The sequence below is a fragment of the Anomaloglossus baeobatrachus genome, chromosome 5 (assembly GCF_048569485.1).
Source record: "Anomaloglossus baeobatrachus isolate aAnoBae1 chromosome 5, aAnoBae1.hap1, whole genome shotgun sequence".
Lineage (NCBI taxonomy): Eukaryota > Metazoa > Chordata > Amphibia > Anura > Aromobatidae > Anomaloglossus > Anomaloglossus baeobatrachus.
The window spans coordinates 410,673,133-410,700,040 of NC_134357.1; the positions used below are offsets into that span (position 1 = coordinate 410,673,133).

The 26,908-nt window shown below is 45.4% G+C and overlaps 1 protein-coding gene across 1 annotated transcript in view; it reads right to left on the reverse strand.

Annotated features, from left to right (window-relative positions):
• The window catches only part of NGFR (nerve growth factor receptor), an 88,913-nt gene that overhangs the window by 6,361 nt on the left and 55,644 nt on the right, over positions 1 to 26,908 (reverse strand). Inside the window, exons 3-5 of the mRNA XM_075350233.1 lie at positions 19,183 to 19,542; positions 9,537 to 9,753; positions 7,821 to 7,969 (exon numbers count right to left, since the gene is read on the reverse strand). Of these exons, the coding sequence (XP_075206348.1) occupies positions 7,821 to 7,969; positions 9,537 to 9,753; positions 19,183 to 19,542 (726 nt within the window). The remainder of the gene's footprint in view (positions 1 to 7,820; positions 7,970 to 9,536; positions 9,754 to 19,182; positions 19,543 to 26,908) is intronic.

A 26,908-nucleotide genomic window follows, 5' to 3' on the forward strand; every position in this document is an offset into this window, starting at 1 on the left:
ACGTAGTCTGCTGCTATGACTACTCTACCAATAGCATGTTGACAAGAAGTTGGAAAATGGAATTAAAAGGGTTATACATTTTCAACAAGCCCTATTTTGTCAGAAAGCTCCCCAGATGATCAGCTGATTACAACTTATTCTGCTGGGACCTCCACTGGTCAGCTGTAGAGCGTGGGGAAAGCTGAGGACAAGTGCCTAATTACCCTTCAGTGCCACTAAAGGTAAATTACATTGATGTCGTTCACAGTGAGAGACAGTCTTTGTAGCTGCTCCACTCTGACTAATATATTGGAGGATCCTGAACGACAGTCATAATAACTATATTATATGTTTGAGATGGATATTAGATTACATAATACATATTACAGTTATGACAAAAGAAAATGTACACTCTGTAAATTTTATTACTTTACGTCTCTCACATCGTTCTGGAGAAATTCTGACTACTCTTTTCTACAAGTTACTTAAGGTGAACCTGTCAGGTCCCCTATACTCTCCATCTCATCAGCATTGACATCTGTATGACTACATTTCCTGCCTAATCAGCCCTGTATAATGTTATTCACTTAACTCAGTGTTTTAAAAAAGTTTTTAGAAGCTCCGCTTTTCTATGCTAATTAATGCTTTGACTAGTCGATGGGAGGTTAGTTCCCCAGACTAGTTGGCCCCCTTTCCATGTTATCATAATTTTGGCATTTCACTTGGCCTCTTAAGCTGGTTGTATGCATTCCAGCTTCAGAGAGGTGCACTGCGCATGATCAGAAGTGTAGACGCTGTTTTTATGATTATGCGCAGTTCACCTTTCTGAAGCCAGAATGCATACACCTAGCTTCAAATGAGCCATGCGCATGCGCAAGATTTCTAGGGGCTTGTTATTATGCTGGCTTGTGGAAATTATGTTATCACGCCAGCAACCGTATCAGGATACTCGATCGAATATCGACCGTCTCGAGCACCCCAATGCACACTCGCCCATTACTACTTATAACTAACTCTTCCTAGATTGACAGCCGGCAACAATTTCTTCACTAAGATCATTGTTGATGTCTTTCCTCTTTGCCGTTCTGTTAACTTAAATGCTCTAGACCAGCAAATTGCCAAAACTTCAGCTGAACAAATAAAGACATCTGATTAGCAACACCTGACTGCTACTTACCCTTTTAAATCCTAAGAAAGCAATAAGGGTGTACTAAATTTAGTACATACTGTTTTAGCATTTTGGCCTAGTTTTTGGTAAATAAATAATTACATGATGTAGATTTTCATAAGAGGGGCTGCTGATAAGTCTTTGGCTTTGTGATCTTTTTTGTTTCCATGGTAACGAATGTTACATCCCATGAAAGCCTTATGTGTTTAATATATGTTATCAAAATTTTGTGTTTGTTGCTTATGGCAACAGTGTTCTACGCACACGGGAAAACAAAATGGTGGAGTCTAATGCGATATTCACAGCAACTGAGAGCAGAGAAATGATAGAAATCGTGTTTCTGCAAGGAAAGTCCGTCAAGGATATTCATGGTGATATGTCGCAGACATTGGGGGATCAATGCCCTTCATATTCCACAGTTAAGAACTGGGTTGCAAATTTAAAACAGGCCACTTCAGCACCAATGATGAGGAACATCCTGGATGACCGAGAGTGGTTATTGTTCTGGAGATCGTCGATGCTGTGCACAACCTCATAGTGGAGAATCGACGAATTTCAGCTAAAGCAATAGCAGACATCATGAGGATTTCCTGTGAACGTGTTTGTGTTGTGACGACATGGACTCTCATGGGTTAAAGTTTCTTAAAATCCAGCCAGACAGCATGATAGATTGTCTATAGACGGGGGAGAAGTCCCTCATTGTTTTTACAAGACTCTTGTTGACTCAATGTAATTGTGTTGGCCACTGAAAGCCAGACGTATTGCTCTCCAGACATTTCCAGTAACCATTGTATTGTAGTTGTGTATTGATAATGTAAGTACCTTAGTAGCCATTGTCTAGTCGGTGACTTGCCGAATCCATGTAGATATACTGAGTCTTTCTATGCACATCATTTAAATGAACATTATCCATGCAGCTTGAAATTCATCCAATGGGAGAAGCAATCTTGTCCAACCAATCGATGAGGACGCAGTGTATTCTAAGGGAAGGTTATGGCTATAAAAGGGACTTCTTTAAGCCACCAGGGTTGATGAAGGTTGATGGATGCTGATGGATCCAGTCTAAGCTCTTTGGAGCTGACTAGAGGATCAGGATATCTTATGGCTTCAATCTAGGGACTCCGGATCCGGTTGGAGACCATATCCACAGCCTAGGGATTTCGACTCCGGCTGCCAGGATTTTAACATCAAACCAGGACTACCTAAGGAGGACACTCAGGTTGGGACAGTTCAGTCACCTGTTACAGACTTTGCAGACCTCAGACAGCTTGGAACCTGTGAGACATGGACATTCTAAATCCCTGGTGAGCCAGCGGAAGGGTGAGACTCTGTTGCCTGTTACATTTGTGTGTTTTGCTGGTTATGTGTTATGTGCCATTAATTGTTTGGGGATCCAATAAAGTCTAATTATTGTGGTTCCCTCACCCTGTGTTGTCTGAATAGTGTTACACCCACGGTTAAGGAGGCCGGCGTTCAGTTGGGATGAGCCCTGAGCCACTGCAGTACTGCTATCACCAGCTGGTTCGAGAAGGATGGTCCCACTACCCAGCAGAAGCTGCGCCAAAACAAAGGACTACAAACAGGGCCTGTGACTCGCCCAATCTATGGCGCTGTTATACATGTGGGTGCAATGGACATATAGATAAAGATTGTCTCCAAAACCGAGGCCGCATGCTTGGAGCCCGTCTGACACTCCAACCAGTCAACATATGCCGAGATGAACCAACGAGACCTGAGGAATGCTACTCCCAAGAAACACCAATAGCTGAGGAAGTGGTTTATCCAGTCCACACCCTACGGCAGGCTGGACACCGTACACCAGCCAACCTCCATCCCCACATCCAGTCGGTCAAGGTCGGTGATATACAGGCTCCGGGACTTCGAGACATTGGATCTTCCATCACTCTGGTAAGCCCAGTTATTGTTTCCCCAGAAGACCCTGTACCAGATTCCCAATTATCCATCTCCCTGGCTGAGGGCCAGTGCTCAGACATTCCTCTGGCATGTGTGCAGTTGGACCTAAGGACCGACCAGGGAGAGGTCGAGGTAGAGCTTGTGAACAACCTCCCCACACCTGGTATTTTGGGGACCAACCAAGAAGTGATCGATGTGGGGATTGTGAACAGCCTCCCCATACCTGACATTGTGGAGACTGACCAGAGCAAGGCTGATGTGGAGCTTATGGACACCGTCCCCACACCAGTTATTTCGGGAAAGGACCAGGGAGAGGTTGATGTGAGACTTGTGAACAGCCTCCCCACACCTGTCATTGTGGAGACTGACCAGAGCAAGGCTGATGTGGAGCTTATGGACACCGTCCCCACACCAGTTATTTCAGGAAAGGACCAGGGAGAGGTTGATGTGAGACTTGTGAACAGCCTCCCCACACCAGTCATTTTGGAGAATGACCTAGGACAAGGACTATCCAGTCAGTTTGAAGAAGCCATCACCCACCTCCAAGCCAAGCAGGACCCTGATGTGGATCTTTCTAACATCTTTTCCAGGGATGGTTTGCATTCCCGGTCTCCATCATCCACTTCTGAGCCAAGAACCGTGAGTAAGCCTAACCACACTGTGGCTATTGACTGGGGCAGGATTGATAGTGGGAGATTTGTGCAGGCCCAACTCATGGACCCCAGCTTAGTGCTTGTCCACAATATAGCTGCTCAACTTGGGGGAGGTAATCAGGGGGAGGTGTATAGATGCAAGCCTCTGTTGCTGACCTCACCATTAAAAAGGACAATGCCGTCAAGAGGAGAAGGATGATCGGAAGCCTATCATGTCTGGCTAATATTAAGAAGGGGCAGGAATGTGATGACATGGACTCTCATGGGTTAAAGTTTCTTAAAATCCAGCCAGACAGCATGATAGATTGTCTATAGACGGGGGAGAAGTCCCTCATTGTTTTTACAAGACTTTTGTTGACTCAATGTAATTGTGTTGGCCACTGAAAGCCAGACATATTGTTCTCCAGACATTTCCAGTAACCATTGTATTGTAGTTGTGTATTGATAATGTAATTACCTTAGTAGCCATTGTCTAGTCGGTGACTTGCCGACTCCATGTAGATATACTGAGTCTTTCTATGCACATCATTTAAATGAACATTATCCATGCAGCTTGAAATTCATCCAATGGGAGAAGCAATCTTGTCCAACCAATCGATGAGGACGCAGTGTATCCTAAGGGAAGGTTATGGCTATAAAAGGGACTTCTTTAAGCCACCAGGGTTGATGAAGGTTGATGGATGCTGATGGATCCAGTCTAAGCTCTTTGGAGCTCACTAGAGGATCAGGATATCTTATGGCTTCAATCTAGGGACTCCGGATCCGGTTGGAGACCATATCCACAGCCTAGGGATTTCGACTCCGGCTGCCAGGATTTTAACATCAAACCAGGACTACCTAAGGAGGACACTCAGGTTGGGACAGTTCAGTCACCTGTTACAGACTTTGCAGACCTCAGACAGCTTGGAACCTGTGAGACATGGACATTCTAAATCCCTGGTGAGCCAGCGGAAGGGTGAGACTCTGTTGCCTGTTACATTTGTGTGCTTTGCTGGTTATGTGTTATGTGCCGTTAATTGTTTGGGGATCCAATAAAGTCTAATTATTGTGGTTCCCTCACCCTGTGTTGTCTGAGTAGTGTTACGCCCACGGTTAAGGAGGCCGGCGTTCAGTTGGGATGAGCCCTGAGCCACGCTGTCTTTCTAAAGGCGGCGGGTGTTAGTGGACGAGAGCACCCACTGAGCCCCGTGTCTCCACATGTGTCATTATCCATCATCATTTGGACATGAGGAAGCTATCTGCAAAGTGAGTCCCCAAATGTTGAACAACAGATCAAAGAAGCATGCAAGTGAAAATTTTCTGGTCCATTTGTCAGCATTTCCGGACTGATAAGAACCTCCTGGATTGACTGGTCACTATGGATAAGACCTGGATTTATTTGTATAAGCCTGAAAACAAGGCGCAGTCAAAAGAGTGGAGGCACAATAGTTCGCCTTGTCCAAAGAAGTTCAGGGTGCAAAGATCAGCCACTAAGGTGGTTGTGTCTGTGTTCTGGGATAAGGAGGGTGTGCTGCTAGTGGACTACCTTCAAAAGGGTTCCACAATCAATGCAAGGTTTACATTGATATTTTGGACCAACTGAAGGCAGCTCTGAAGGCCAAAAGGCACGGCAAGCTGTCCAAAGGAATCTTGTTCCTGCAAGACAATGCCTCCACTCACACTGCACAAGCGACCACGGCAAAACTGGCAAAACTGGGCTTCCAGCTGGTTGACCACCCGCCTTATTCACCAGATCTAGCTCCTCCAACTATCATCTGTTTCCAAACCTGCAGAAACACCTCAAGGGTACCAAATTTCACACCATTTCTGATGCCATGGCTGCTACGGATGCCGAATTTGAGGCACAACCGAAATCCTTCTTTTTGCTAGGCTTACAGAACTTGGAATACCGATGTAAGAAGTGTGTTGACATCAGTGGAGAGTATGTGGAATAAATGTAAAGTTTCATTATCCTATCTCGTTTATTTCTGGGTAAAGCCAAAGACTTATCAGCAGCCCCTCGTATGTTGTTCTTCTGAATTTGTATTTAGATATTCTTCTAAGAACCGGATTTCTTTTTTGATTATGTTTTGGTATGTAAAACCATAGAATTCAGAGAAGGTGTTCTTAGTTTTCGTCATCACTGTATGTTTATCCAAAACACCGTCATAGTTTGTATTATATTCAGTTATGTAGTTTATGGTGTACAAGGTTATCTGTCTGCAGATTTTCATACTATATGTCCCATTTTATTATGTGGGTTGGTTCAATAACACCAATATGTCCTTTCCCTTTCTTTGGCTCTTTGTAACGCCCTAAGCTCTACACCCTGAGATGGTTCACTGAATACACAACCATGTTCATTTTCTTTTTATCTCTAGGGAATCAATGGTGTACCAAAAATGTAATAAAACATTGGCATAAAATCAGTTTCTTTGACACCTACAAGGCAAAAGGATATTATAAATTCAGGCATTTATATAGCGGCAGAGATACAGACAGTACATGTGACAAGTCCTCACTTGCCGGGTTTCTCAGGGTGGCTCTCAGTATATCAAGCTCAATATATTACTTGTCAGGAATAAGAAGCGAGAAGAAATTGAACTTTGTATTAAAAAAAAGAATAGAAATGCCTTGATAACCTTTAAGGGATTTAAAGAGCTCTGTTTTATTTTAGGACACAGCACCACTCTTATCATCAGGTTGACTTTGGTATTGCAACTTACCTCCATCTTCTTTAGCACCGTTTCCGGAAAATAAGGGGTGCTTCACACATAGCGAGCTCACTGCCGAGATCGCTGCTGAGTCACGCTTTTTGTGACGCAGCAGTGACCTCATTAGCGATCTCGCTGTGTGTGACACTGAGCAGCGATCTGGCCCCTGCTGCGAGATCGCTGCTCGTTACACACAGCCCTGGTTCGTTTTCTTCAAAGCCGCTCTCCTGCTGTGACACACAGATCGCTGTGTGTGACAGCGAGAGAGCGACAAATGAAGCGAGCAGGGAGCAGGAGCCGGCGTCTGACAGCTGAGGTAAGCTGTATCCAAGATAAACATCGGGTAACCAAGGTGGTTACCCGATATTTACCTTAGTTACCAGCCTCTGCAGCTCTCACGCTGCCTGTGCTGCCGGCTCCGGCTCTCTGCACATGTAGCTGCTGTACACATCGGGTTAATTAACCCGATGTGTACAGCAGCTAGGAGAGCAAGGAGCCAGCGCTAAGCAGTGTGCGCGGCTCCCTGCTCTCTGCACATGTAGCTGCATTACACATCGGGTTAATTAACCCGATGTGTACTGTAGCTAGGAGAGCAAGGAGCCAGCGCTCAGTGTGCGCGGCTCCCTGCTCCCTGCTCACACTGGTAACTAATGTAAACATCGGGTAACCATACCCGATGTTTACCTTAGTTACCAGTCTCCGCAGCTTCCAGACGGCGGCTCCGTGCAAGCGCAGCGTCGCTTGCACGTCGCTGCTGGCTGGGGGCTGTTCACTGGTCGCTGGTGAGATCTGCCTGTTTGACAGCTCACCAGCGACCATGTAGCGATGCAGCAGCGATCCTGACCAGGTCAGATCGCTGGTCGGATCGCTGCTGCATCGCTAAGTGTGAAGGTACCCTAAATCGGACAGAACTGGATTATGGGTCTCTGAAAAGTAATAGATGGAGCCACTATATCCCCTCACTTTATAAGGTGTTCAATGGTCATTTTTAGTGTTGAGCGGACCCGGACCAGCAAAATCCGGATCAGTGCGGTTTGAACAGCAGATCCGAGTCCGACCCGGACGCGGGATTCCGGGTGCACGATCCGGATTCGGCAATATTATTTTTTTTTTTCTCTCTCTCTCTCGCTTTCTCTCTCTCGCTCTCTCTCTCACTCTCTCTCTCATCCTGGATCGGATCGGATCCGGACTTCTTTGTCAACCTGCCGCTGATCCGCCGGACCCGGATTATTGGCAGTCCGCTCAACTCTAGTCATTTTGCATATTAGAGTTAAGGTGGTGGCCCCCTTTCCATACGCCCGCCCAGTATATATTCCTATAGGGTCCAGCTGGAGGAGGGGGCCACAAGGAGCCTAATGTCACCCAGCGTTTCTACTACTTAGTAAGTGAAGCAATACAAGGACCATTCCTTACCTTGCGTGTGTCCAGCAGGCTGCTCTGCTGTGCTGTCACTATTCACAGAAATGCCACTGTCACTATGAAGCTTCTCCCCTTCTGGGGATGGGGTCTGGTTCACCGGATGACTGTTACCCCCTTGTTTGTTCTGTTTACAGCTGTTCCACCTATAGGAGTATAGTATAATGGGATAAGACACACTTCTTATACCTATTCAGGTACCAATATATGGCAAAACATGAGTACTATTCATAACACAGTATACGAGAGACCTGTTAAAGGGTTTTTCTCATGTGGTCACATCTTTATTAAAATTAACTACGAAGGCAATCAACTGATCATCACATTCATAGTTCTCTAACCCTCAATAACCGTGCCTGTTAAACACTCTTTTGCCTACATATATCAAATGCAGTATTAGGCCGACTTCACATGTCCTGTAATCATCCGTTGGAATGGATCCTGCAGAGATACGTTCACAAAATTATTTTTATCAGTTTTGTTTTTTTTAACATTAGAGTCTATGGAGGACGGATCTGTTAACAGATTGTAATTTATCTTCCATTTTAAACGGATAATGTAGGAAAAGAACAGATCCATTACAAATCCAAGAATAAGGGATGACTAAATAGCAATCCGTTAACGGAACCGTAATCCATCGACTCCCATGTTAAAAAAAATGGATCCAGGTGTGACAGGTGTTTCACATGGGACAGTCATGTGGTTTCTGGACAGAGAAGGTCACAGCATCTGGCTGCGCCGAATGCTCCCTGACTTTCCATTGTTTCTGCTGTCAGCATTCATTGGTATAGGAAGCTTTCCTGCTGGATTCATCTCTCTCCCTTTTGAACCCAGCAGGAGCTCGACTTCCACCACCCAGCTGCTGATCATCAGTATTCTCTTGGTGTTTAAATACCCCTTCCTTCTTTGGACTGGTGCTGGTGATGTTTTTCAGTTCCTTCAAGCCTTGGTCGCAAGCAGGTGGTTTGTACTCCTCTGTAGTATCGTTGCTGAAAACTCTGCTGAACTTCAACTGAGTCATCTGTTGATAAGTAGTTCATGCCTTTCCTCCTGTGTGTCCCCCATGTATCTTCTGTAGTTGTTTAGTGGGATGGACGAAGAATTCATCCTAGTGTCAGGTATCCGGCTCGGCGCATAGGTGCGGAACCTATCTAAGGTAGTGAGGGACCCCAGGGACCAGCAGTAGGTTCGGTCAGGGGTCACCATCTTCCCTTTCCCTAGACACTGGGTTTCCCTTCCCTTTCGCCGTGCGCTTGGTACTTCCCCATACCTAGTGTCACACCGGCAGACACCAGTTATTTAACAACGGACAAAAAAAGTTTTGTTTGCAGAACTTTTTTCCCAACGGATCTCTGCAGGATCCATTCTAACAGGTAATTACTGGACATGTGAACTCAGCCTTACACTGTCACCATTGAAATCATGGTTGTGTCAGGTTTGCCAGAGCAGAAGCCACTCTATGGATTGGGTCTCAGTTCAGGTTCTTAGAGGGATCACAACCAAGGATCCTTCTATGGTGAAGTCCATTTGCCCTTATTTTGCCCTGATATATTTTATGTAAACCATTACCCCTTTGGCCAATGGACCATGTAGTTTGGACATGTAGTAGGACAATGTAGTTTGCTTTGCCATGAGCCTTAGTGCTGGATGGGATCACAGCTCTTCATATCTACATCCATGTGCATCAATTACATCATGTTTTGGAAAACTCACCGTTTAAAGACAATAAATGCCACTAGTCCTGCAATGACAGCTGCTAAAATGGAGCAATAGACAGGGATGAGGTTCTCGGCTGCTCCACTAGGAGTGATGGGTTCCGTTCCCTCAGTCGATGGATTGACTGTCTCTATGTCCATAATAGTGCTGTCCTGAACGGTGGTGTCCGTGCCGAGCGTAAAGGGAGTCACTGATGCAATGCGTGGATTGGGATCTAAGAAGAGAAAAAGAACATAAAAAACATTGCTTTATATTCTACTTACTATATTGTTTTATAAAGACTAGTTGATGAGCGAGCGTGCTCACGACACCTCAGTAAAAATGCTCTAGTTTCCCATTGACTTCCATTATACTCGGAACTCAAGAAATGTCTGAGTAACCCAATGCTATATCGAGTAACAGGCAGTGCGAGCACGCTCGCTCATCACTAATAATGACATTTCTGGTAGAGATTACTAGATCTCCACATTCATGCATAATAAGACCATTGGGAATCATGGCCGATCCAGATCATCAGAGTACAAGTATGGAGATTAATGCTTTATTCTAATATTTTACATTAATATAAAAATCTGCAGATGCGACAGACTTTGAAATGTCATCTCCTGAACATTTTTCTTCCACAGACCTTTGAGGTCGCTGTATTGAGGAAGCCTGAAGCAGAGTAGAACATATCTAGGGAGACGAGATGAACATTTCAAGGTGCATTGGAACCTTGCCCAATACTAGCAACAATCTAATGCCTGAGGGCGATGACAATCACTGATATACTACCGAGACTGCAGATGTGGAGATGAAATAGGGCAATACTATACATAGTAAATGTGGCCTGTTAAATGTAATACTACTGTGATATCGATAAATCAATGAGACACAAAACTGAAACTTTTGGGGCATTCAGGAGCATTTCATAAGTGGATACAATGTAAACTTTAGGGAACCTCAATTAGAAGTGGTGGAGGTAAGACCAAAAAGAAGCATTTGGGACCATTTTACATGCTGATGAACTAAAGGTCAACAGGGGCCACAATTAAGGTTATATACACACGTGGCATCTTTTACTGCGTTTTTGGTGCATTCTTAAAGACGCACCTAAATGCATGCATTTCCTTCCCCCTGCAAAGTCTATGAGATTTCTATTTTGCTGTCCACACTGGGCATCTTTGTTTGGCTGCATCTTGGCTGCGTTTTTGAAGATTCAGCATGTCAATTCTTTTTGCGTCTTGTCCCTGTGTTTCAGAGGACTCGCAGATCAATCCCCCGCTTACTCGAGGTCGGTGGAGGATTGATTCCTGGTATCTAGCTAGATGACAGTTCCAATAAAGTCAATGGGGACCAGAATCTGGCACAAAGGGGTAGGAGCAAGTGCTTCATACTTACCGAATCACCGGCGTTGCTGTCATACTACTCCTGTGGCCAGTCATTCACTTCCCGAGCCGCTCATTACCTCATTAAATATGCACTGCTTCCCCCGCCCACTGGCGGCTGTGATTCATTGCAGTCAGACGCACCCCCATGCTGAGTGACAGCTGTCTGACTGCAACCAATCATAGCCGCCGGTGGGCAGGTCTATATCGTACAGTACATTAAATAAATAAATAATTAAAAAAAAAAAACACAGCGTGTGGGACTGCCTGCTGTGAATATCAGGCCGCAACTGAAGTGAGCCGCGCGGGACTGCCGGCGGTAAGCTCCACGCAACAACTGAAGTGAGCGATAAGCGTTGACGTCATTCAGGTTAGCCGCTGCCTAAGGAATAGTTGGTGAAGATATAAAAGGGGCTTACAAAACCAGTTTATAACTAGATAGATGGTCAATGACTAATTAGGAAAAGGGGCAGGGAATGGTGATGGTAAGATAAAAAAAAGGGGCACTGAGTAGCAGGATAAACTAGGGAGTAATGGCGCCCCAGAAAGGAATTTTGGTGGAAAGAAAAAAAAGGACCATTTTATAGGTTGATGCATTCTTAACCCTAGAACGTGCAAGCATAACAATCTACCATAAAAAACAAATGACCTAGCAGGCCTGCGAGGCCCCAGGTATGCGTTCTAGGGTTAAAGGGGTTGTCTGGGCAAAATAAATGGATGCCTATGGGAGTGCATGAGTAAAAATGATAAATTCATGAATACTTACCTACCGGCACCCGCTTATGATCCAGCGCAGGCTGCTCCATGGTATGTGCCAGCAGTGGAAGTTGAGATGTCACCATTCAGCCAGCCGCTAAGTCTCTGCCACTAAGTACATCGCTATATCATGGCCCATATGTGTCTGAATATATCTGCTGGCGTTTACCATGCGCTGTGTGGACTGGGAACTATTATTTAGTACTGATGGAATTTAGATTCACTGCGCCCTCAATACAAGTTACAGATATACTACCAGCAAAACTTTTTTTTTGTTTAATTATTCATCTGAATGTGCCTTTCATTTGCCCTCGAGCAAAGCACAGGACTGAATGCCAACCCTAGGAAATATTTATAATGACTTAATCTCCCTGTACCCTGATTGTGAAGATTCGCCTTAAGCAATACAGATAGTCTGCCAGCCATAGAAAACATTCTCACACTTAAGTATTTTCATGACATCCTCCCAAATACTGGAGAGTTCAATAATGGTTTGTCTCTACTATGGTGCCAGAACAATTGTCTGTATCGTTCTCAGAAATGGCGCCTTTCCTGTCTATGACTTGTGTCTGGTACTGTAGATGAGCGCCTATTCGAGTAAAGACTAGACCATGCTAGGGGCCCAGCTTGATCTTTTTAAGGGGTTCCTCTATTATGTAACTTTATGCCCCAAAAGTTAAGAACTTTTTGGGTCAGGTTAGTCTATACAAGATCTATCGATCATATGGTCTACCCTATTCTTAAAGAGGATCTGTCGGCTCTCCTGACATGTCTGCTTTAGTTGTCCATTCCCTATGAAATAGCACTATACTGTTGCATGCTGCTATTTCCTTATGAATACATTCTGAGTGTTACGGTTTCCTTTGTCTGTATATAGTCTATTACTGGCAGCAATGATAGGACAATGTCATTTATGGCACTATACGTCTCTAGCAGACTCCATCAGGCTGTCACTTCACTAATGACTCTGTGAAGAGTACCGTGCGATGTCTAGCACAGGGATAGTCCTGTTGTGGTCTAAGATGGCCATGGGCTGATTCCTGCTTTGCTGTGTCACACAATAAGGTCACTGTGAGCAATCAGAAGAATGAGTCACAGATAGACACAAGGACCCATCATTAGGATGACCTATAAGATTGCTGCGGATGTGGATGGTATGTCTCCCAAATTATATGCTAGAGCAAAGGCTTAGAGCTAGTCCAGCTGTACAGCCATGCTAGTATGTAGATTGACAGATAGATAGATAGATAAATAGATAAATAGATAGATAAATAGATAGATAAATAGATAGATAGATATAAAGATAGATAGAAAGATAATAGAAATAGATAGATACTGTATAAACATAGTTAAATAGATAGAAAGATACAGGGATAGATAGATAGATAGATAGATAGATAGAAAGATAGAAAGAAAGATAATAGAAATAGATAGATACTGTATAAACATAGATAAATAGATAGAAAGATAGAGGGATAGATAGATAGATAATGGATAGATAGATAGATAGATACTGTATAAACATAGATAGATAGAGAGATAGAGGGATAGAGAGATAGAGGGATAGATAGATAGATAAATAAAAGACATAGATAGATACTGTATGAACATAGATAAATAGATAGATGGATAGATAGATAGATAGATAGATAGACAGAGGGATAGATAGATAGATAGATAGATACACAGAGGGATAGATAGAGGGATAGCTATAGATAGATACATAAATAGATAGTTAATAGAAGAATAGATAGAAAGATAGATAGATAGAGGGATAGATAAATAGAAACATATATAAATAATAGATAGAGGGATGGATAATAGATAGATAGAGGGATAAATAGATAGATAGATAGATATGTAGATACATAGATACATAAATAGATAGATAATAGAAGCCTAGATAGAAACATAGATAGAGGGATAAATAAATATATATATATATATATATATATATATATATATATATATATATATACTGTATAAATAGATAGTTAATAGACAGAGGGATGGATCGATAAATAGATAGATAGATGGGTAGATATAAACATAGATAGACAATAGATAGCTATACACATGGATAGATGACAGATAGATACAGATTAATAGCTAGAGGGAGAGATAGATAGATAATAGTTTGATAGATTAATAGACAGGTATCTGTGACGCCCTGGACAAGCCAGGGGTCACAGGTAATGGCATCACCACACCCTACACCCCGGTTAGGCACACCTAAGCTAGACCAGAAATCCTTGTTGCCTTCCTCCAGGGGCTGTTGTCCACACCAGGGGGTGGAGCCAGGCGGTTGGTCTCCGCCCACCAAGCAGTTCACAGTCCTGGAGGCAGGAAAACCAGACAGATTAGGTTTGGAGTTTGAAGTAGAAGGAGGGACAGTAGTGAAAGAGAAAAAGTGACAGCTTGAAAGCCTGAAGTTGGTCCGGGTGTGTGCCCCGGACCGAGACAGCAAGGTTAGCAGACGGCGGTGACCATCTGCAGGAGTGGCCTATCGGAGTTACCGTAAGGACCGCGGACGGGTGGTGGCCCGGCGGTACCGGACCGGTACACAAGGAGAAGCCAGCACCATTGGCAGGGGCCTTTCGGATCCCGGCAAGGCTAGGAGTCGCCATGAATTTGCCAAATCCGTCAGTGAAGGGGACCTCCGGGTCTCCAAACAACTAAGTCCCGATTGAAGGCAACCGTCCAACCGTATGAGAGAGACACCGCCACCGCCAAGGCACCAGTTTCTCAGGGCCAGCGCCTGCGGGCAAAGAGGGGCTCCTCCGGCTCATATCCAAGTTGGGGAGCGGGTTACCGGTGGGAATCCATCGCTACCAACATTGAACATAGGTGCAGGAAAAGAGACAGTCACCGTTACCTACCGGGGAAAAGCAACAGCAGCCGTCCGTGGGAACCGTCTTTCCAGCCGTGTGTTTTACCGAGAACAGTGTCATCGTCTCAGGCTGAGTGAGTACCACCGTGCCGTGAGGCACAGCGCTGCCCCCGCGACCCTGCACCTCACCAGGCCCCACACCTGGCCTGCCATCCCTCATCCTCCACCCCATCACTGGGCCCCGGGACAACCAACCCCTACCCACGGAGGGAAGAACTAACAGCTCTGCTGCTCCCTGTCACCGCTCCCAGGATCCCCATACAGAGCAGCGGTGGTGTTACCAAAAAATCACCACAACCGTGGGTGGCATCATGGACAATAAATTCCCAAAACCAAACCCCTTTTCACTCACGGGCGAGGAGCGCCGCTCGAGTCCCCGGGATCCGGCCCATCGCTCGAGCCACCGAGCAGCAGCGGCCGCAGCAGCAGCGGCAGCCGGACCCGAGCAGTGGGAGAGCGCAGCCTTCCCTCCTCCGCCCGCGACAACTTGGCGTCACGAACAGGATCTTACCGCTCTGCCGTCTGGTAGAGGTGCGCCTTGTTACCGCCGGAGGTGTCCGGCCAGAAAATTTCAGAAGCCGCCATCTTTGGCGCGAAAAGTTCCCGCTCGAGCATCTCCTCGAGTAGTGGAGGCGCGAAGGCCAAAACCCCGCCCCGATAGAGGAGGAGCCGGAAAGAGGCTAAGGGGGACGAAATGGCGACTGGTCGCATGTAGCTCGCGGCTATACAGATAGGGACGCCGGGACCCCACGATCTGCTGACCCCTGCAAAGAATGTCCGCTCCACCGAGCTATGTGGAGGCTACCGAGCCGGTGCCCGGGACAGCGGCATGGCTGAGGGCCCGAACGGCAGGGATCTGCCGACACTACCGGAGCCAGATCTGTAGGCTGATGGAGCAGTGGACCGCAGAGGTGGAGGAGGTAGCTGCAGTTGCACGGGTGTATGGAATGGAGGAGCTGGTGAGTGTCCCACGCCCCTGTGTCCCCGAGGGACCGGCCGTTGCGGCTGAGGGACCCGGTCTACCCCTGGCCCCCATGCCATCTCCGTCCTCCTTGCCCGTGCACCGCGCTGCACCTGGCCCGTCGGGCGTACACCCCTTTGTAGCAGTGGCCGAGAGGGTGGCGAGCCTGGAAGCTGCGTCAGCTGGCGGCAACCCGCCTGGCGCAGGGGCGGACGATAGTGATTCTGGGCCTGACACCGAGCCCGTTTCGGAAGAAGATGAAGGAGTCGTCGCTCTGTATGACATGGAGGCCACTTACATCCCCCGGAGTGGGAACAACGGGTATCGGGCGGCCCTTCCTCGCCGCGCTTGCTATGCGCTGGAGGGGCTGGTGCCCGTGTTCTTACACCCAGAGCCGGGTGGGGAAGACGAAAGTGCACAGTAAGGGCAGCGTAGTGCCGTTCGACCGTCCCCGTTGGGACCATCTATGTGTGTTTTAAAGTTTTAAAAGTTTGTGAAGAATGAAAATGAGTGATCAACTGAAGTTACCCTGATTGTCTACAACCGCTGATTGAAACCGGCCGTTGCCGGCACCGTTGTCCCCGTGGGGACCGATTGAAAAGTTGCGTAAGGGACTCCTTACGGACAAGCCCGTGAACTTGCAGGGCAACCACAAACTTGTGGAATGTAAATAAAAATGTTTTTGTTGCAGCTTACCGTTACTGCCTCCGGAGAGGCAGATTGGAGGGAGGGCCCGCAGTGGAGCAGGCTGGGGCCAAGCCACCATCGGAACCGGTGGCTACCCTCTGGGGGTTCCAGGGGCTCCCCATGGACGTGGGTCCCCTGGAAAGGACAGATCCCGCTCGGGTAACTTGGTGCAGGACTGGGGTCAAGGGGTGCTGCCTGTTTTCTTAGGGGCAGCATCAGGGCCAGGTTACTTGGGTGGGTGAGAGCGGAAAGCCGTAATCGTTTGAAACTGTTACCGTAACGTTTAAGAAAAGTGCCTCCCATTGTGGGATGATGTTCTTTTACTTGTATTGTGTTTTCTTATCTTTTTTCAGAAAAATAAAATCGGTGTTGGACGGGCAGCCCGCGGACGGTCTGCATTTTGCTAAGGGGGAATGTGACGCCCTGGACAAGCCTGGGGTCACAGGTAATGGCATCTCCACACCCTACACCCCGGTTAGGCACACCTAAGCTAGACCAGAAATCCTTGTTGCCTTCCTCCAGGGGCTGATGTCCACACCAGGGGGTGGAGCCAGGCGGTTGGTCTCCGCCCACCAAGGAGTTCACAGTCCTGGAGGCAGGAAAACCAGGCAGATTAGGTTTGGAGTTTGAAGTAGAAGGAGGGACAGTAGTGAAAGAGAAAAAGTGACAGCTTGAAAGCCTGAAGTTGGTCCGGGTGTGTGCCCCGGACCGAGACAGCAAGGTTAGCAGACGGCGGTGACCGTCTGCAGGAGTGGCCTATCGGAGTTACCGTAAGGACTGCGGACGGGTGGTGGCCCGGCGGTACCGGACCGGTACACAAGGAGAAGCCAGCACCATTGGCAGGGGCCTTTCGGATCCCGGCAAGGCTAGGAGTCGCCGTGAATTTGCCAAATCCGTCAGTGAAGGGGACCTCCGGGTCTCCAAACAACTAAGTCCCGATTGAAGGCAACCGTCCAACCGTATGAGAGAGATACCGCCACCGCCAAGGCACCAATTTCTCAGGGCCAGCGCCTGCGGGCAAAGAGGGGCTCCTCCGGCTCATATCCAAGTCGGGGAGCGGGTTACCGGTGGGAATCCATCGCTACCAACATTGAACATAGGTGCAGGAAAAGAGACAGTCACCGTTACCTACCGGGGAAAAGCAACAGCAGCCATCCGTGGGAACCGCCTTTCCAGCCGTGTGTTTTACCGAGAATAGTGTCATCGTCTCAGGCTGAGTGAGTACCACCGTGCCGTGAGGAACAGCACTGCCCCCGCGACCCTGCACCTCACCAGGCCCCACACCTGGCCTGCCATCCCTCATCCTCCACCCCATCACTGGGCCCCGGGACAACCAACCCCTACCCACGGAGGGAAGAACTAACAGCTCTGCTGCTCCCTGTCACCGCTCCCGGGATACCCATACAGAGCAGCGGTGGTGTTACCAAAAAATCACCACAACCGTGGGTGGCGTCACGGACAATAAATCCCCCAAACCAAACCCCTTTTCACTCACGGGCGAGGAGCGCCGCTCGAGTCCCCGGGATCCGGCCCATCGCTCGAGCCACCGAGCAGGAGCGGCCGCAGCAGCAGCGGCAGCCGGACCCGAGCAGTGGGAGAGTGCAGCGTCCCCTCCTCCGCCCGCGACATATCGATAGATAGATAGATAGATAGATCAATTAATAGATCAATGGCTTCAAAGAGATTTCTTTCTTTGAGATTCCTGGCCGCTTTGCTTTCCTTCTTCATCTTCTCCTCTAGACGCCCAGTGCATGTTTCCCATAGATGTTTGCGTTGTGCTCACTTACTATTTCTATAATCTGGAGGATGATACAGGGGCGGACATAACATTGGTGCAGCCACACAGAGGCCCAAGAGATAAGGGGGCCATTTCTACCTCCAAAACAGGTGGAATTGTGCATTTTGATGAGTTATTGGACTCAAAAGGGCCCATACACTGTTGTTGCACAGGGGCCCTTCTTTGTCTGTATCCGCTAGTGGAATAATATATTTCTAATCTGTCCTGTGATTCTGGGACACACGCTGTTAATGTCCAGCCTCTCATTTCTTGTCTGTATTATTTGGCGGCTTGGGAAAAGAAGCCGGATTTAGTTGTGTAGAGATCCGGCCAAGATTTCTTAATGAATTTTCCACAACTTTGAATCAGCTTAGGAATTACGCGTGTGGACCTGCTACTGACGATCCTACAATGACTATTTGCCGTTTCTTACAGTATAAATGACCTTCTGATGCTCTACACAATAAGTAATTTAGTCCTAAAAAATATTGTTATTTAAAATGGTAAAATAAAAGGGTCACTTTCTTGGAGGAAAAAACAGCAATCGTAAGGAGCGCTTCAAGATAATCGAGAAGGAGCGCTATTAAAACCGCTCATTTCATGCGTATCTTGCCGTGTAAACAGGCTGCCGTCACCTTATGTTTTTGGCGGTGGTACAGACTCACAGTCCGAGAACAGACCAGTGTGAGGCTATGCGCACTGAGGGATCGAGTATAGATCTAGTATACATCCCTCAGTGCGCATCATTTACTTTCGTTTGCCTAACAACCGCCGATCAGTTAAAATTTACGCCTAGATGGTTGTATTATGCCACCGGTAAGTGAACTCTTATTCATGAACATCTGATTTTGAAGTTCAGTCCTGTTTATTTGATTTTTGTTAGACTTTGCAGATATTCGATCAATCTGGTGTGGACAGGTCCTATACAGATCTACGCATCTCCATGGTTATTGACTCCAAATAAAGCCCTCGTGGTCTGATCTTGCAGTCCCACTCTCTTCTCTGTATCTGCTACTTTATGCTAACCTACCCAATGTACTAAGAAAGGCTATGACTGTTGGATCGGACTACACAGGCTTTGTTACCATGGAGATGCATAGGTAGGCATTAGAGTTGTATACACAAAATGGAGGTCAATCTTTTTAGTCAAAACTCTACAAAATTTTAACAGAGCAGATGTCGTATATCTCTCTATAGATACTCACCGAAGCATACTGTGTCTAATGTTGTGGTGCACTCAGTCAGCGTGATCTCATTATCTTCACAGATTGTACAGGGCAGACACGGGTCCATGTTGTTGTCCACGTTTGAGTAGGTCCACTCTGGACATTTTTCACACATAGTGTTCTGGTTCATGTAGCACGGTAGGATCATGCCATACCCCACTGGACACGTCTTGCAGGGTAGACATTCTACGCTGTCCTCGTTTTTATAGAATCCATATGCACAAGCGCACAGCGCGTCATCGGTCTCCACACAGGGAGCAATCATCCGCTTGTTGCCATCGCATTCTGTGCAAGGCTTACAGGCTTCAGTATGGCTGGTCGTGTCTGAATAGGTTACACCTAGGAAAGAGAAGAAGACAAAATTAAGGTCATGTACCCTTATGGAGCCATAATGACTCAGGGTGGCACATATGGTATCTCTGTAACAGTTGCTTCCAAGGGGATGATTGGTCTTTACACTACATTACCTTAGTAGTGTATGGTATACATTTTCTAAGAGAATATAGCTTCTCCAGTGGAATGGGGCTCCCTAATGGCACTGGACAATGTTGGATCTGTATTTGGCCACTCTATCTTGGTATTATTTGAGCACTCCATGGTGGCATAGTCTTACACTTCTACCTAACCACTGTATATTTGTACACTGTATGGTGGTAGCACTATGTAACTATTACGACAACTGTATGGAAGTATTATTTATCAATGTAGGACACTGAGGTCACTGTATGCACGGTTCCAAGGTCAATGAGGACCATAACTTTAGGACATTGAAGATATGTAGCTCAGACGTTATATAGTGATTGTATGGCGCTTATAATACCTGTTTGTGCTTGGTGTGGATACTTGTACAGTGTATAACGGTCTATCATTTAGCTTTGACATAAGTTACTGCAGAGGGTACAGCAATATGTCACCATCCCTGGCACTTGGGATCTCATTTGGTAATTCAGAAACTATGCCCCATACAGCCAGAGGCTGTAAGAGCTTATTCACACTTCATTTTTGCTGTGGGTTGTTTTTCCATGCATTTTTGCATCAAAATACATGGAAAAGCATGTAAAAAAAAAGTCACATATTTTACGCTGCATTTTCCCACCAAAACTGGCTTAAATGCAATGTGTGCACAACATCCCTTTGTTTATGTAGATATTGATATATAGTGTGAGCCATAGGTACTGCACCCAAATGTATTAATTAGCAATTGATTGAACTATAGGTGTACACATTTGACTATCTACAACCGAAGTGAATGTTGTCGCCATTTATAAAAGTATGGAAGATATTGCTGATAAGGGTCCCCTAGCCTTGTCAAGTTAGACACGTTGATTATGCCCCCACCTCATTAAATGCAATAAATCTGGAAATCCATGCTTCTGTCAAGTGGAAAACAGATGCACCATAGATATAGGAGCGGTGACTCATATATGACTCACTGAGCAATTATACTGTACACAATGCAGGGCCAAGATAGATAGCAAACATAAGTTAGAAAGAAAGTGAAAACATACAATATTTATAAGGAATTTTCTACAAACATATCCCAAAGGTTGCTCATTTGGAGACAAACTGCAATATTTCTCACAGGATATATTAAAATAAATGTTACAGAGGCTGTAGGGTAGACCGTAAAGATCAGGCTGTATGGGAGGACACAAGGTATGGATGAACTCCATGGAAGCATCTAAAGTATGGATGAACTCCATGGAAGTATCAAAGGTATGGATGAACTCTATGGAAGCATCTAAAGTATGGATGAACTCCAGGGAAGTATATAAGGTATGGATGAACTCTATGGAAGTATATAAGGTATGGATCAACTCCATGGAAGCATCTAAGGTATGGATGGACTCTATGGAAGTATATAAGGTATGGATGAACTCCATGGAAACATATAACTTATGGATGAACTCCATGGAAGCATCTAAGGTATGGATCAACTCCATGGAAGCTTCTAAGGTATGGAAGAACTCCATGGAAGCATCTAAGGTATGGATGAACTCCATGGAAGCATCTAAGGTATGGAAGAACTCCATGGAAACATATAAGTTATGGATGAACTCCATGGAAGCATCTAAGGTATGGATCAACTCCATGGAAGCATCTAAGGAATGGATAAACTCCATGGAAGCATCTAAGGTATTGATGAACTCCATGGAAGGATTTAAGGTATGGATGAACTCAATGGAAGTATATAAGGTATGGATCAACTCCATGGAAGCATCTAAGGTATGGAAGAACTCCATGGAAGTATCTAAGGTATGGATGAATTCCATGGAAACATCTAAGGTATAGGTGAACTCCATGGAAGCATCTACGGTAAGAATGAACTCCATGGAAGCATCTAAGGTAAGGATGAACTCCATGGATGCATTTAAGGTATGGATGAACTCCAAGAAAGCAGTTAAGGTATGGATGAACTCAATAGATACATTTAAAGTATGGATGAACTCCATGAAATCATCTAAGGTATGAATGAGCTCCATGGAAACATCTAAGGTATGGATGAACTCCATGGAAGCATCTTCGGTATGGAAGAACTCAATCGAAGCATCTAAGGTATGGAAGAACACTATGGAATAATTTAAAGGGAATCTTTCAGCAGGTGTTTGCAGCATATCATAAAAGCAGAGACCCTGATTACAGGGATTTGTCTTCGACTAGGCTGTGTGCTGTAGTTTCAATACAATCAGTATTTTATTAGCAGGAGATTATCACTAGAAAACTAGTTCTTGTGCAAACCGTTCAGGCTAATCGGTGTAAACCTGCCCTTACCACTGATTGACAGCTTGCTGACCATGTACACAGCAAGCTGCCAGTCAGGGATATGTCTGACTACTGATTCATCTACAGCAAATAAAACAGGGATTCTATGAAAACTACAACAAACAGTCCAGTAAGCTGGAATCAGGCTCTCTGCCCATACATCATGCTGCTCACAGGTTACATAGAAAAAACCTGCTGATGGAGTCCCTTTAATTTATCGAAGAACTCCATGAACAGGTTTAATGTTTGAATGACTCAGTGGAAGAATTCTTTGTAAACAAATGACTAAATGTGAAGGATTCAACATATGGAAGAATTCTACAGAAGCACTGTACGTGAATGCAACTACTCGGTGTATAGAAGGACTCTTCTATAGAAAGACCTTGGATATAAAAGCACTCCAAATAAAGAGAGACTATGTAATAGGACTCCATGTGGTATCCCTTTAGTTACCAGGCCATTTTTTTTTTTTTTCAAATTTGAAATCTGTCACTTTTTATGACAACAACTCTACAATTCTTTAACATATCCCAGTATTTTTAAGATTCTTTTTTCTGTGGCATATTGTTCTTTATGATAAAGGGAACCTGTCATGTGAAAAAACGCTAGTAATCTTCCGATATGGGATTAATCTGCAGGTTAATAGCATTCTGAACCTGACCACGCCTGTAAATTGAACGTCGCTGGTGGGAGGAAAAGAACTTTATTCCTCCTGGCAACGTTTGGATTTCAGTCATCGAGGTGTTGCCAGCGTGGTTTAAGTCACCTCTCTGTGTATGGAGTAACCATGGCCCCTGCACTGACTGACAGCAGGTTCTCATGCAGAGTGGCTGTCAGTCAGTGTGGGGGGTGCGGTTACAGCCTCTGCTCTCCATAAACAGAGAGGTGACTGAACCTGGGTCGACATCTTCCCGATGACTGAAACCTGAACCCTGGCGGGAGTAATAAAGTTTATTTCCTACTGGCAGTGAAGTTCGATGTGCAGAAATTGAGCAGGTTCCAAAGTGGAAACCCCCCACGCTCTGTTAACCATCTAGATGGCATTGTCAGTATTTACGTCAGCATCTAAGGGATTAAACAGCCATGGTTGGTGCCAACACTTATCGTGGCTGAAGCAGCAGTCTGTCAGCTATAGTAAAAAATATATATTGGTGGTCACTAAACGGTTAAAAAGATTCACTTATGCATGGAAAAACAAATATTAAAAAGCTTTATGTATGGAGAAACCTTACCAAAGGACTCCAGTGAAAAACTTCATGTATGTAAGGACTTTAATGTGGAACTCTACATGTGAAAGCACTCCATGGAAGGAAATTGTGTGTGGAAGGTCTCCTTGTATGGAAGGATCCCACCTAAGGAAGATGGAAGAAGTACTGTATATTGAAGGACTCTGTGTATGAGAGAACTCCATTGAAGCACTCTTTTTAGAAAAGTACTTGATGTATGGAAGATTCCCACCTATGAAAGATGGAAGAAGTATCATGAAGGACTCCACTGAAGCACTCTTTTTAGAGAAGTACTAGATGTATGGAAGGATTCCCACCTATGGAAGATGAAAGAAGTATAATGAAGGACTCCACTAAAGCACTCTTTTTAAAGAAGTACTTGATGTATGGAAGGATGCAACAGAATGACTATGTTTGCGAGAAAACCTCTGAAGCACTCTACATAATAAAGCACTCCATGAAAGGACTCCATGTGTGGAAAGATTCAATACTTTTGAGGGAAGGATTCCTTTGTAGCATAGTCCTTAACAATGTATACAGACAGTTTCTCATGGGACAATCAATGGTGATTTTTCCGGAAGGAATTTTCCACCATCAGTTGTTTGTGTCCTAACGTAGAGTAGGGTCTTCCTAAAGTCTTCCCTTCATTTGTTTTCCCAATCAAAACTTTAAGGTTCATGCAAATTGTTGACTGCAGCAACAAAGAGCTTCTACCAAATACCGGTCACATTGTAGCCAGTGTCAATGAATAGATTGCAATAAACAATTAATGTTTTGAACGTGACATATTCTCTTACTACGTCCTGATCAATCCTGATCACTATACCGAGCTCACACGCCACCGAGCTATATGATACACTATGATTACTGAGAGTACACTTATTAGGGTATACTGGGAGTTGTAGTTTTACAACATCTGTAAAGCTGTAGCAGGGTGGCAAAGCAAATGTAAATGTGTTAACAATGTGCACTAGTCAGGTAAGTTTTAGATTAAAACATAGTTTTTTAACAGATCTAGATGAGTGCGAGACTTCCTGGTTACAAGAGAGGGTGTTCAGTGAAGGATCTGCCTAGCAGGAGTAGGGTCTCGGTGCTTGGGTAAGTCCTGAAAACCTGATGCTAAGATGCCAATCCCGAAAGGTCTGAAGCTGAAGGCTGATCTCGGCTGGGCTTGGTGAAACCACCCAGGCACGACGCATAAGGGGAGTTGGATGAAGGACAACGTGAGGAACCTGGGGTGCCGGAGACCCATGTGAAACACTCTGAGGATATTGACGGAGAAAGTAGAGGTCGTCCTTGTTTATACAGTAGCCTGGGAATGGCGAGCTGTCACTCCAGCCATAGTGGGAGCTTCTAGATGGAAAGAGGGCTGCCACTGTGTTTGTATGGAAGTCCTAAATGGAAGAAATACCCCAGTTAGGGATTAAGAACGTTGAACAATTTGTCTGCTATGCAACCGATAACTGAAAGCAAAGACTGTTGTGTTGTGTTAAAGAGAACGTGGTGTGAAAACTCTGTCTGACAGCCCCTGCAGGTGGGAAAGGTGAAATGGACGTTGTCCTCCAAGAGCAAGTAAGTGCCATGCACCCTACACAGAGATGCACCCACAAATGGGGGACTGTCGATGAGGGAGTGTGGTGCCCAAGCGGCCCGGCGCCCCCATCCTTTAAAGCCACAGGTTAGAAACCACTAATCTATATGAATTTACACAAATTATTCTGATATCCCGGCCCCCACCCCTCCAACATAAATTCATCCTGCAATCTTTAGTGCTTTTCTCCATGGACATGCAATAATGATGGTAGATGGTAGAATAATGCCCATTTCACATCAAGTTCAGTCATATGATACGTGTAACATAAGTTTCCATTTTAATAGCAGAGACAATTGTCTGTGCGGGTGACACAAATTCTAATAAATGGAAAAATGCTCTAACAATGCCAGGAAGGGAGAAGAGGCCAGACTGGCCACAGAAGGACGAATCTTTGACTAGTATTTCACCTGTATAGACACATGATTCCCTATTGGCAATTTTCAAGTATTAAGCCTTCAAATAAAAGCCATTATTATTGTAGGAGCCATGTATTAACAGGATCACATGACTTTCATACCACTGAATATGTTGGCAGCTAGTGACTTATACATACTGTATAGTCAACTAACTTTTGACTACCCTTAAAGGGAATAAGTCACCAAATTTTTGCCACCTAAGGTTACTGAGCTGCTTACTGTATTTTTCATAAATTACTGTTTTATCAGCAGGATATTATCATTAGATGACTAGCAAACCTGCTGTCTAGTAGCCCTCCATATTCAGGACCGCTGTATAATTCCACCTCCACCGTTAATTGGTAGCTTTCTGCTTATGCACAGTGTACACAAAATGCTGTTAATCAGTGGTGGGGGGGAGTTATACAGAGCTCAGTAATAAGAGATCTGCAGCAGATAAAACAGCGATTTTATCAAAACTGCAGCAAGCAGCCAAGTAAATGATGCATCAGTGGAGTCAGGGCTTTTGCCCTTACATCATCCTGATCTTAGATGGGGTAGAAAAATTCTGGCAACAATTTCCCTTTAAAGGGATGTGCACTACTAGGATAACCCCCTTTGAATCCACATATTTCCCCCAGGTAAAATAATAAAGACTATACTCATCTCCCATACCTGTGCCATTCCAGTGGGATCTTGGTGTTGGGGCTCGCGGGGGGTTGTGACATCACACAAGCCCCTCATCCAATCAGTGCCGGCTTCCTTCTCCTCGCCTTTGGACCAAACAATCAACAGGAAGTGAGCAGAGCCACTCACTTCCTGTTGATTAACTCTTATAGTCCAACGAGGAGAAGGAAGCTGGCACTGATTGGATGAGGGGCTTGCGTGATGACACAACCCCACGCGAGCCCTGGCATTGTAAGCTGTTCCACTGCTGGAAGGGTGCAGATACGATAGGTGAGTATAGTCTTTATAATTTTACGTGGGAGAAACATGGAATCAGAAGGGGCTGTCCTAGTAGATGACAATCCCTTTAAGAACTCAGTAAAACATTTGCTGAGCATGAGAACTCCCCCTAGTGGTGGCTATATGCATCCAAACTTTATATTCTTTTTGTATGAAAAGTCATAGGTATGTTGTTGAATTAATTCCCTTTATCTTTTCAGCATACAAGTTTGAGTGATCAGACAAACTGCCATACTGTATATAAAGCTGCTTAAAGTAAGTTTCATAACATTCTGATATATTTCAGCTATCACAGAAGGTTCCCCGATCTCCAGGCATCCCCACCCCCACACAGCCTTGTTCAGTAAGGCCAATTCTGGCTTGGGCTCACCATATGATAATGATGTCTGTGTCTGCACCCCTTTGGTGCTTTCAGTGTCTGCACCTCTTTGGTGCTTTCTGTGTCTGCACCTCTTTGGTGCTTTCTGTGTCTGCACCTCTTTGGTGCTTTCAGTGTCTGCACCTCGTTGGTGCTTTCTGCGTTTGCATCTCTTTGGTGCTTTCTGCGTTTGCACCTCTTTGGTGCTTTTAGTGTCTGCACCTCTTTGGTGCTTTCTGTGTCTGCACCTCTTTGGTGTTTTCTGTGTCTACACCTCTTTGGTGTTTTCTGTGTCTCCACCTCTTTGGTGCTTTCTGTGTCTGCACCTCTTTGGTGCTTTCTGTGTCTGCACCTTTTTGGTGCTTTCTGTGTCTGCACCTCTTTGGTGCTTTCTGTGTCTGCA